Here is a 12378-nt window from a genome sequence, read left to right as displayed (position 1 = left end):
AAATGATATTGTTTTGATATTTGAACGTATAAAAGTATTAAACTCTTTGTACAACTCTGAAAACACAGTACGTGTGAGTGGAACCACGTGGTACCCATGAGCATGGGTATGGTGCTGACAAACCTAGAAATATAATCAGTGCGAACCGGGATTTGAACCCACGATCATAGGTTTCTGGCGTGCCCAAGGGACGCAACTCAGACAACAAATTGCGGTGCCTCAGACATCTTCACGTTCGTTCGAATAACATAACTTATAATATTGAACAAATACAGATAATTCAGAAAGAGATCATTTGTACCCAATCATTTTCATGAGAATAAAGTATGTTTAAGCTTACGCATCAACTATTAGACGTAATGTTAGATATATATATTCAATGTCCTCCATGTGTGGAAGACTACATTCGTTAGTATGGGTCTTGAATTCCGTTGGAATCAAATTTCTCGATCATTAAAAAAAATGTAAGAAATAGGTTGTTGCCAAGATGTCCACAAATGCTGAGCTAGATTAAACGCGGAAGAAGAGATAGATCTATGTTTTATTCATTCTTTTCATTTCATTGGATATGCGATATGGCCTGTTTCTTGTGACAATCTGATCTCAAACGTTTAGGTCTCGTTTGGTCGAAAAACAATATTGTGGCTTCAAGTATGTATGTAAAGTATCACCACACCTGGAACAACGATGCCGCAGATGTAAGCTATTTCAACTTTCATTTAAAAACGCCATAAAATATAAATATATTAAGTGTTTAACATACTTCTGAAATATAAGCCTGTTTGTTTCTGAGAATATAGCATTATCCCCCATTTGAAGAACTATTACTAAAACAAAAGAATTAATCACATGATAAAGTCAAGGATATATCTAATTGTGTATATTCCGTTTTATAGGCCTTGTGGTTTCAGATAGGAGTGGATGAGTGAGTTGGGTTTAACGTCGCTTTGAACCGTATTCCAGTTTTATCATGGCGTGTCAGTTTAATGTGGGAGGAAAGCCCAAGTGATGTAGGTCTCAGACATTTACCACTTCGGTGAAACCCACGAGCACGGACAAACCATGAACAAAGATCAGGGTAAATATGGCCTTAAAACACGTCATCATACTATTTTTGCACGTCGAAGGGAAGCAACTTCGAAGAATAAGGCACCAATGCTCCAATTAGGTAATATTATTAAATATTTACAAATATGCTACTTAATTATTAAATATGTTTGTTTGTTTTATGTCTGTAATACATTTGTGTCTCAGTGTGTTGATACGTGCGACGGACAACTAACACCATAACCTCACTTGGACTTCAGGACTTGTTCAGTTACTGATAATTACTGCAGTTTGTTTTAAGAACGAGCTATTTTACAAAAGTTACATATATTCATTGATAGCTGCTTGCTTTTAAAAATATATAACAAATTCGTAGAGCATTATTGTTTATTGTTTTTATGAAAACATACATGCATGTTATTGACTATCATGAAAGTAATATGTTTTTAAAGATGAAAATCTACATGAGAATTCCTACAAATATCATAAAAGAAATATGTATGGTATAAACTAAATATCTGACAATAAACACCAAACAATTACTAAAAAAATGCGGCAAGCACATTTTCATAATCATAAATATAAAACGTCAACGCAAGAGGATAATCAATCTCGATTATCCATCCAAACAGATTCAGTTGCGTGTGAATGGTAAAATAGCAGTGAATTGTATGTATGGATCACTGAAAATCATTGAGGACAGATGTTTCTTTGTTGCCTGACGCTGTACAGCACTACTCCTGCAATGAGAAATCTCTGCTGAAAGCAAAGTTCCTTGTACGATTACGACCATATCATAAACAAGTGTTTATGACTAACTATCAAACAGCGATGTACATAAACTGCATAAACAGTCCATTGGCATCCGAGATAACAATAACCATATTCTTATCAACCACAGTCATTGCTTTAATGGTATCAGATTGCTGTTACATTCTTTATGAATATCAGTTCCAAATCAATACATATTATAAGTACAGGTGTGAACTGTGAACGTAACATGCTAGTACAAAGAGTATCATAATATACATAGAATATACATGATCTTGCAAAAATGGAATGGAGAAATTACCATGAGTCTCAATGCGTGGCTACAGTTCCCTTCAATATTAAGGTTTAAATTAATTCGTTTTATGGATAACAATATTCCTTATTGTTTCAGCGGTTTCAAGGCTTGACTAAGCGATGAACGGATCCATGAAATGGCGTTAGAAAAAGATGAGGAAGTTATTACTAAAAGAAATAATTTCTTCATGTTTCATAAACTTCTAAATTATAAGAGTTCATGTTCTGAACAGTATATCTAAGTGTCTAAAATCAAATAAATACCGTTGCACATGTTTTATCGAAATCGTTATTAATCGTGGACTACATGTAGGTTGATCGATTTATTTATAGGGAAAACATGGAAATATAAAATTTATCACAGCTTGCTTACTTTGAACTTAGGGGATATATATTTATGACAGTCGAGCATAGTCATTTAAAACTATTGAAATTAGTAAAAGAATGTAAAATAAATCAGCGGAGTGAGTGGTGTTTCTATATTTCTTGTCAAGTGTGAGTATTGTTTATTGTATCACGAGGTATAAATAATTACATTGCGACATCTCCGCCTGTTATGCACTGATGATTATTATGTACATTGCAAGGATTAAACAGTTAAAGTTAATATGCTGAATTAGTTCAACTGTATGGTGTTCCTCTCCCTGTTCCTTTTCAACCATTGTGTTCTCTTGATGTTCGTTCTCAGCTATTGTGTCTTCCTGGCTTCCATCTTTTATGTTCGTCCTGTGTGCCTGTTCGGCTACCGTGCCCGGCTTGGTGTTCCTGCTCAACTATTATGTTCCCTGCGTTGTGGAGGTATCTCTTGAAGTTGAATATTGCCTGAATCGACCACCGGCATATCAAAGTCATAATCCGGCACAGGCTCTGTGGGAGGCTTGCATCCTGGGCTGAAAGATACAATAGGTCTTGATAAATATTGGCACACATCAGGCCATAAAGAAAATCGGGATTAGGCCTTGAAAGTTGACCCATATATATATCGCACAGGTGATACTGATTTACATATATGTAAATATAAATTGTCGAAAGAAGAGAATAACTAGCCTAGATTTTCTGCCGCAGCAGACTCAATTTGGCGCAAGGGGCTGTGGAAAATAGATGTGGAAATTATACGAATGGACAACTGAAAATCAGTGATGAGACCAGGTGTTCGCGAAAAGGATAAGCATGTTCTGCCCTACCGGTAGCACCAGCCATTTATACAATTTGCATAAAAAAAGTAAGTATTTATTGTCGTACTCCTGCCATGCGACGTCAGTCTGTAAACCAGACAATCAATTGATCGATGAACCAGAAACCCAGTGACACGATAGCACCAGTACTGATTTTGTTGAAACTAATAAAAACGATATGTTAATTTTGAATTAAGACGTTAGCACATAAACGATTTGTGTAGCATGAATATTATATCATATATATGGAACGACACTAAATATGTCATTGTTTGGAATTTGAATCGCAACAACCAAAACATACCTAACAAATATTTAACAATACAGGAAAGTGGCATTGGAACATGTAATTGATGTACATGCATGTTGTGCATGTGCAATATGAATATGGCAATAAAAGTGAGAACATTTTGGTTGTTAAAACGTTGTCTGTAGGCATCCGCTGAGCTGCCACGATTGACTGAAGCACAACGGAACAACGTCGTCGGAAGCAGGGCGGCCAGGGCATTCAATGTGTCCCTGAACACCATCTCTAGGCGCCATGCGTCGTACAGCTCCGACAGAACCCGTAGTGCAACCAGTGCCAAGGACAACAGCATCATCGACAACTGCAACAGTTCCCGGATTGTGACAGATATCTGACCGCCATCTTGAGTCTGCTCTCAGAGCTATGCGACCTTCAAGAGACGTAGCTTTGATGCAACAACACCTTCAATTGCCAGTTCATCCACGATGCAATATCGAGTTTATTTAAGAGTTACTGTGTACTGACGTCGGCATGAACTTTTCGCTTTTCTGCTGACAGGAGGTCGACAGATTTGGCGGTGTCAAATGATGTAGGCGGAAGTTTCTGGTGATGAGGTCCTGCAGTTGCACGTTGAGAACCATGTTTCGAACATGCTAGACCGCATGCATCAAGTGTAAAGGCAGCATTCCTATGTACATGTTCACGTGTCCAAATCGCCCCATTTGAACCGGATAGAACACTTATGGAGCGCGATTACTTGGAGCGCCGTCTACGACAGCTGTCACGTCTTGCACAGGAGGCACTTCTCAAGGTGTCATCCGTACTCTCCTATCGTCCATGGGAAAGAGGTGCCAGGCAGTAGCGCCAATGGTGGACACGGGAAACATTGAGTTCTCCTATGTTATTTTCCATGTAATGTATTCCTATTGGACACGTTTTGCCATGTTATGTAATCACTCATCAAGTGTTCAGATGTGCAGTGAAAGCGAAATGTTGCATATCAAACATTAAGGTGGTATTGTTTTCAAATTAGAGTGTCATTTCAAGACAGACTAATACGCACAAAACGACTGAATAAAGGGCTTCATATTGTAACGCCAACATGTTTGTCAGTACCAGTTTGTAAACCAAATGGTGTGGAGGTTTTCATGGTGATCTACAGCGACGCCCTAGCCGTGTTTGGATACGCTGATTGCGGATTCGAATCACAGATTCGCCCTGATTTCGACATGTATAAGTAGTTGTAAGTATAAGTGTGTTTCACCAAAATATTAAACGTCATACGTCACAATGACCATTACTCCTACGTTACTCAGACACCCGGTGGTATACGTGAAATACTTGGCATGAATCCCGTCACTCACATAAAGGTGTTCGATATCAGCTGGGATACCTGACGTATTGTCGCTCTTCTCACGACGGCGACAAACATGACTGCCTCCGTCACTACAAGTGTTGGGTTTAGTGTAATGAGAATAAGCCACAACTCATCGCAAACTAAATAACCAAAACATACCGTTCGCGTAAGTTCCTTCCAGTTGGAGCTCGTGCGTATGCAGGATTTACCACGCCATCTGGCGAAGACTGAAACAACAACACGGTTATCATATAGAAAGTAGAATACTGAAACAGCAATACGGTTATCATATAAGATGTAGCATACTGAAACAACATCACGGTTATCATATAAGATGTAGCATACTGAAACAACATCACGGTTATCATATAAGATGTAGCATACTGAAACAACATCACAGTTATCATATAAGATGTAGCATACTGAAACAACATCACGGTTATCATATAAGATGTAGCATACTGAAACAACATCACAGTTATCATATAAGATGTAGCATACTGAAACAACATCACGGTTATCATATAAGATGTAGCATACTGAAACAACATCACGGTTATCATATAAGATGTAGCATACTGAAACAACATCACGGTTATCATATAAGATGTAGCATACTGAAACAACATCACGGTTATCATATAAGATGTAGCATACTGAAACAACATCACGGTTATCATATAAGATGTAGCATACTGAAACAACATCACAGTTATCATATAAGATGTAGCATACTGAAACAACATCACGGTTATCATATAAGATGTAGCATACTGAAACAACATCACGGTTATCATATAAGATGTAGCATACTGAAACAACATCACAGTTATCATATAAGATGTAGCATACTGAAACAACATCACGGTTATCATATAAGATGTAGAATACTGAAACAACATCACGGTTATCATATAATATGTAGCATACTGAAACAACATCACGGTTATCATATAAGATGTAGCATACTGAAACAACATCACGGTCATCATATAAGATGTAGAATACTGAAACAACATCACGGTTATCATATAATATGTAGAATACTGAAACAATAATACGGTTATAATTATATTGTTGAAAACTGAAGCAACAATATGGTCATCATGTAAGGTGTAGAATACTAAAATAACAATGTGGCTATCATACTATGTTGTAGTAGACTGGTACAACAATAGCTTGTGTAATACATTCATGCGCCTAGTACAATATAGTGTACAGTGTATTAGAAATACTGACAAAGTCATCAACAGTGTTTCATATGCCATACTTGGATGAAACAATAACAGAGTCTATATGAAACTGAACAACGATTAAGCTTTCGATTTTATGCTTTTTGATACTCAAAAAGCGGTTGAGTTGTAGTAATATTATATACAGTCGAACCTCGTTGCGTCGGGGACCTGGAAACATGTTCGAGTTATCCGCCGCGAAGACAACTACAACGTGAATTTCCGTAAACCTAACATCATGTTATGAGATATTAGTAATGTAATGTAGTCACATATTGTGTCATACTACGTTTCAAAGTCGATATCCATGTTGTTACAATTGTAGTGTAGGTTACGTTAATAATGATAAAATAGTGTTAATGTTCGATATGAGACTGGACAACGATTTACTCGATGTAATATGCTACATGAGACTGAAACAAGTAGTCGTCGACATATGGAAGCTGACATATATTCAAGGCTTACTTAATGACACGTGAAGCATAACTACGTGTTGCCTCGCACAATAGTCGAGCCAACGATCTATGTCATTGAATAAATTTGGTCTCACGGAAAGTAAGTAGGTGGATGTGTGTGTGTGTGTGGGGAGGTGGGGGGGGGGGGGGGGGGGGGTAAGGATATTTATTTACAGTGGAAGTCACAAGTCAAGTGATTGGAGACACATCAAACACGCTGGTGTCAATGCTTTTTTGAGTGCGAGATGTTATTATATGTTTTATTAGAAGCAGGGTGTGAAATAGTATCAATATATTCCTGCCCATGTGGGCAAGCTAGCCTTAAAGTTACTAGCGAGTATCAAATTTCACAAGCTTAATTATGCGACAATATATTTTTCCAGAAATTTGAATCTGCAAAGGTATCATTAAAGTAAACCAAAATTGCAATTCATTAGTCAAATAACTTCTTGGATAGGCATTTAGAAGTTGGAGTACTAAGTAAGGATAAGAATTTATGGATGAACAACTTCAAATTGTATAACAATTCTACTCTACTGTATAAACATTGCCTCCTACTTGTATATATACTTGCCAACCACACTCTGTAAAACGCTTGCTTGATAACGGTGTTAGAACCTACACCGAAACGTCGCTCTCAATTGTAATAAAGAAGTTGTTCATCCATAAATTCTTATCCTTACATGAGTCAAATGTTATAAAGGGGTAAGTCTGATCTAGCAACCTCGATTCGTTACGGGTATTAATTTGATGTATGATGGTCGTATTGATTTTTTAGAAGCGGGAGGACCGTTTCGACTTTGATCAACTAAGAGGTGTGTTACAAAATTCACAGTTTGTATTTCAGTAGTCAGTCGGCCTGGGGCATTTCATATTATTTAGCTCGACTGATATTTGCCAGCCACGGGCTAGCGGGCAAGCGTCTTTTTCGCACACTACTTAGAAGTGGTGATAAAACGAGTCATTCTGATTACCTAAACAGCCGTACAATAGAAAGTATATATCCATTTTTAATGGTGGCTGATATGAAATCGTTATTCGATAGTGATGAATTTTATACGAGTATCGTATTTGTGTTATGGCTGAAGTGTTTATTTTGATATCAATAACGATGTTCTTACTTTTGAGTGGGGAGTTTGACATAACACTGTTTCTTACTAACAGTATTTCACGAATGGTCACGCTTGGAACAGTTTTGATTAATTGGTAAACATGTATCGTCGACCTCCTGTATCGATAACGTGTGTGTTACCACGAGCATTACATTTGCTAGAACATATTAGGTATACTGGTACGTACGTATTAGACAGAAAATAAGTCCATTTTAAACAAATTGAACTAAATCAACCTGAGTCCAACAAACGATTGAAAATGCAAACGGGAAGGATGAAATAAAGTGCTTGTGATACAGTTTCGAACTTACAAAGTCTCTCGTTTCATGGCGTTGGTAAGCGTGTTCTGGTTCTTGGACATATTCTCGCAATCCATCGTATTCTTCTCCACGTTTTGTTTGTCTATCTTTGTCGCCTAAACTGTAGTTCTTGCCTTTTTTCCTGTGCAGTTCCACTTCCTTTCTTGAAACACGCCACCTAGTGAGAACGGATATTGTGCGTTAATACATTCCTGTGCATGTGTCCTAAAACGTTTTAATGCATGTAATTAAACATGTATCACGTGAGCGTGTAGTAGATGTCAGTGCGTAATGTTGGCACAGTAGTGCATGCAAGAACACGTCAGTGACTCGGGGTAATTGCTTTGAACCAAGTCAGCATGAAACGTCAGTGCGTGTAACAAAACAACGGCGTAATAAAACAACAGTGTATTAGCCTGCCTCACACTCAGACAAAATAAAATGACAAACTGGAAACATCTAATTTCAACAGTAATATGACAATGACACCAGATGTTCCCGAAACGCTTTTGAGTGCCCTAAACATCGCTTGTGCCTGTCGTGAATAACAATCACGATAACATACAGATCGCTGAAGAACGACGACATTCTCAAAGTGCTGGTGGACGCCAAGCACAAAGCACATCTCGATAAATTCTATCAAAATTGTTTGCAAAGAAGAAACTGATACTGATGACCTAGATTCAATCGATACCTTAGAGTATAAGGATGGACCGTTCTGGACTTTTGTCGAAAAGAAATGTCTTCTGTAGAAATAGAGATGCTTGAAGAGGAATAGAATTAAGGGAAGAATGCCTTGCGGACATAATGCCGATGCAACATTAAATATCATCTCATGTACTCATTCGCCACTAATAAGGGCTATAGGAAGATATACCGAAGTTGAATATACAGGATGACGTACTTGTAACAGCTGACCAGGACTGCAATTACAGCAAGGACCAGCAGTGCAGTGATGACGCCAAACAGAGTCATGAACGTTGCTTTCTGCTCACTGTCCTCCCCCAACCGACTGTATTCCCTCTGTGGGATACACTGGGTGTCTTCCATGTCTTTCAGTGTTATCAACACTTGACATGTACTGAAACAAACAGTTAATGCGTGAAATAGTTATTATAGCAATGGTAATAGTTCATGACACATTGGTCCGACTCCGTGGTATCGTGGTAGAGCGTCCCCCCGGAGAGCGGAATGTCGGGGGTTCGATCCCCGACCGCCTCACACCAAAATTAAAATGGTACGTGCTGTTACCCTGTCATTAAGGAGGTGAAACGAGCCTGGTCGGCTTGGAGTCCGTAAACTGTCCGAGTAGGTGCAGTCACACACACACACACACACACAACACACACATACGTGCAATAATCTTGAACGCGACCTCACCTCATGATATACTGATTTCAGCCACATATATATCACGTCATATCATGTCCCTGTCGTCTAAGGCGACGCAATTCGCTGGCAGAGTTGCGTAACTTGGGCACGCCAGAAATCTATGATTGTGGTTTCGAATCCCGGTGCGCCCCGATTATGAGGTTTGTCTGTATCATACCGTTCTCGTTGGTTTCAGGAAGCTCTGGAACACATCACGTCTGAGACCTGCATCACCTCCTACAATATGCTGACACGCCGTGATATAACAGGGATAATGTCCAAAGCGGCGTTAAACCCAACTCACTCACTCACATATTATATGTCTGGATATGGGAGGAAAGCTCAAAGTGGTGCAGGTCTTTCCCACTTGAAACCCACCAGCTGACAAATAATAAAACAAAATCAGAGCGTATACTGGATTCGAACCCACGATCATCATATCTGACACGCCAGGGAACAGAAGTCTGCATAGCATATTGTGGTGCTTGAGGCGACTGGATCACCCGTATCCTTGGTACTTAATGTGATGAAAGACGTCAACTGCACAGAACTTTAAATAGTTCGGGTAGGTGCGTATGGTTTGAAACCGTTTTATGACATGATTCTAACCATACGTCGGCTTGTATTTGGCTTCTCACACCGTACACTTGTAGGAAGCACTCCAGTGTCTTTTCCGCGACAATCGGACGCTTTAATCATTGTCCCATTAGCACTTTACACCACCACTGGAATTAGCAGACTTTTCTGAACTCTCCCTTCAGTTGATTGATTAATGTATATTTCACCATTATCAGTTCCTAATTATATTCAATTGACAGTTAGGTAGTTGGATATTTTAGTCTCAATATCATTCAAACATATACACATTATGCCACTACTTTAATAGCACTCACACGCATTCAAACTGTATTGTCCGTGCCACCACCATTTATAATTTACCCTAAGGAAGAGAATCCATGAATGTCAACTTCTTTATTATGAAGAAAACAAACGTTTCGGAGTATATGCTTACACCTTCATCAGGTGAATGAATGCCATGAGGCAGAGAGCATATGTATGTACATGTAAGGACAACAATATTAATAAGATAACAAAAGGTAGAAAACTAACAAGGGAAGCCAGCAGATGATTGGCGCTGATAGGTGATTATCAATCGACAATGGAAGCCAACACTTTACAGTTATAGCGTTGATAGTATGGAAGCCAGTACTTAAGTTATCATAGATAAATAATAGGCAATGGACAATTGGCAAAAGGGAGGCCGGGGCTAATTAGCACTGACTAGGTGAAAGAGTGGACAATGGGCAAAAATAACTACCCTGTTTTCGGATAAAGGGCATCGTCTGTTGCTGTAATAGTCAAATTAATGAGGGCATCGATAGTGCTGTCCAGATCATAGTGGAGTGTCATCAATCCGGAATCCGCGGACATCACGAGGATATCCTGAAACCGTATTGAAATAGATATAGTAATGATTATACTATTTGATACTCCACATCCACTCCACCTCCATCGCCCACACCCTCCCCGGCCGCCTTCCTCACGACCTTCGCCCTCTACTTCTTCTCAGCAGGCTCAGGCACCACTCTCTCACTAGAACTTTCGGCAGATAAAATAGGACTTTGGTTTAAAAGAGAAAAAATAAATTACAACAATATTAAAAAAGCCAACAAAGGATACCAGATAATCTTCCCTAACCGAGAATCTTACAACGCAGCAAATAAAATAACTCAAATATTCCACGTCACAGTAATCAAACAAACACCTAATTGGCAACAATATACACGAGGCGTAATTAGGGTTAACCCAAGGGAAACAACTGAGGACTTACAATTATACTCTCTAGAAGCTAACATAAACCAAGACCAAAACCCTCAACCCCTAATCACCAGCACGCGTAGAATAACCTCAACTAGAAACGGAAAAACGGTCCCAACCTCCATTGTCATAATCAACTTCAAAAAGACCGCTAAATTCCCTGAAGCCCCCAAACACATATCCTTCGGAGCCCACACCAACTTAGAAGTCAAACCCTATATAAAGCAGGTTAAGCAATGTACAAAGTGCCTCAAATACAACCACACTGCCTCCCAATGCACATACCGTAAAACTAAATGTAAAAAATGCGCACAAACAGACTGCCCAGGCACATGCACACCCTGGTGCATCCACTGCAAATCCACCCAACACACTTCACTCTCAAACCAATGCCCATACAGACACACACTCACCCAGCAGGCCAACAAACACATAAACATAGACACGGCTAAAATCCAAACACGAAAATTTGCTACACCTGCATCTAAACCACTCCTCCCTACACCACACCCAAACACCATCCCACAAACAAACACCACACCCATAACCGACAGCTCTGTCTGGGGCCCCTACCGAGAAACCGCACCCACCTCACACATACAAGCAGCCACTCAACCAACCACGAACCCTCCCACATCTCACATAACCAAAACATCAACCCCCGCATGCAAAACAAACCTCAAAATGACCACCACAACACGACCCTCATCCAAGCACCCTACAGCCAATATGGTAACAACGCTCTCCCACAAGCAAGCACAACAACAAAACACAAACACTATGAAATCATCAGCTACACCCATCCCACAAACACCTTCACAATCCTCCACATCACATGCCTCCCCCATGGAAACTCAATCAGCTAAACCTAATCTAACCGATGACGAAGATTTCTCCACTACTGAGGAAACAATAGACACTACTCCAACTAAAACAAACCAAACTCCCCAACCAGCCAACACCCAAAACCTAAACAACCTCACCTTACTCCTAGCATACATGCATAGTCAAAACTCACCAAAAGCTAGCATGAAATCCTTCTACAAAGTAGCTTTCAATCTAAAATTAACCGATCTTCCCTTCTTCCTCTTTAACCTCCATCTAAAAGAACTCACCGAATAAAATAAAAAATAAAAAATAAATCACCAATCACCCGAACCCAATATTCGAAGGACTAAATATTTTTCAGTGGAACGCCAA

The 12378-nt window shown here is 39.3% G+C and overlaps 1 protein-coding gene across 1 annotated transcript in view; it reads right to left on the bottom strand.

Annotated features, from left to right (window-relative positions):
* Positions 1–1431: 1431 nt before the first annotated feature.
* Positions 1432–12378, bottom strand: part of LOC124135812 (protocadherin Fat 4-like) — a 37347-nt gene continuing 26400 nt past the window's right edge. Inside the window, exons 20-24 of the mRNA XM_046501386.2 lie at positions 10679–10803; positions 8894–9070; positions 8002–8167; positions 5051–5118; positions 1432–3002 (exon numbers count right to left, since the gene is read on the bottom strand). Of these exons, the coding sequence (XP_046357342.2) occupies positions 2882–3002; positions 5051–5118; positions 8002–8167; positions 8894–9070; positions 10679–10803 (657 nt within the window). The 3' untranslated portion in view covers positions 1432–2881. The remainder of the gene's footprint in view (positions 3003–5050; positions 5119–8001; positions 8168–8893; positions 9071–10678; positions 10804–12378) is intronic.

The sequence above is a fragment of the Haliotis rufescens genome, unplaced genomic scaffold, assembly GCF_023055435.1.
Source record: "Haliotis rufescens isolate VD_foot unplaced genomic scaffold, xgHalRufe1.0.p SCAF_4, whole genome shotgun sequence".
Classification (NCBI taxonomy): Eukaryota; Metazoa; Mollusca; class Gastropoda; order Lepetellida; family Haliotidae; genus Haliotis; species Haliotis rufescens.
The sequence above is the reverse complement of the archived record's forward strand: the minus strand, read 5'-3'. Positions and strand labels throughout refer to the sequence as shown.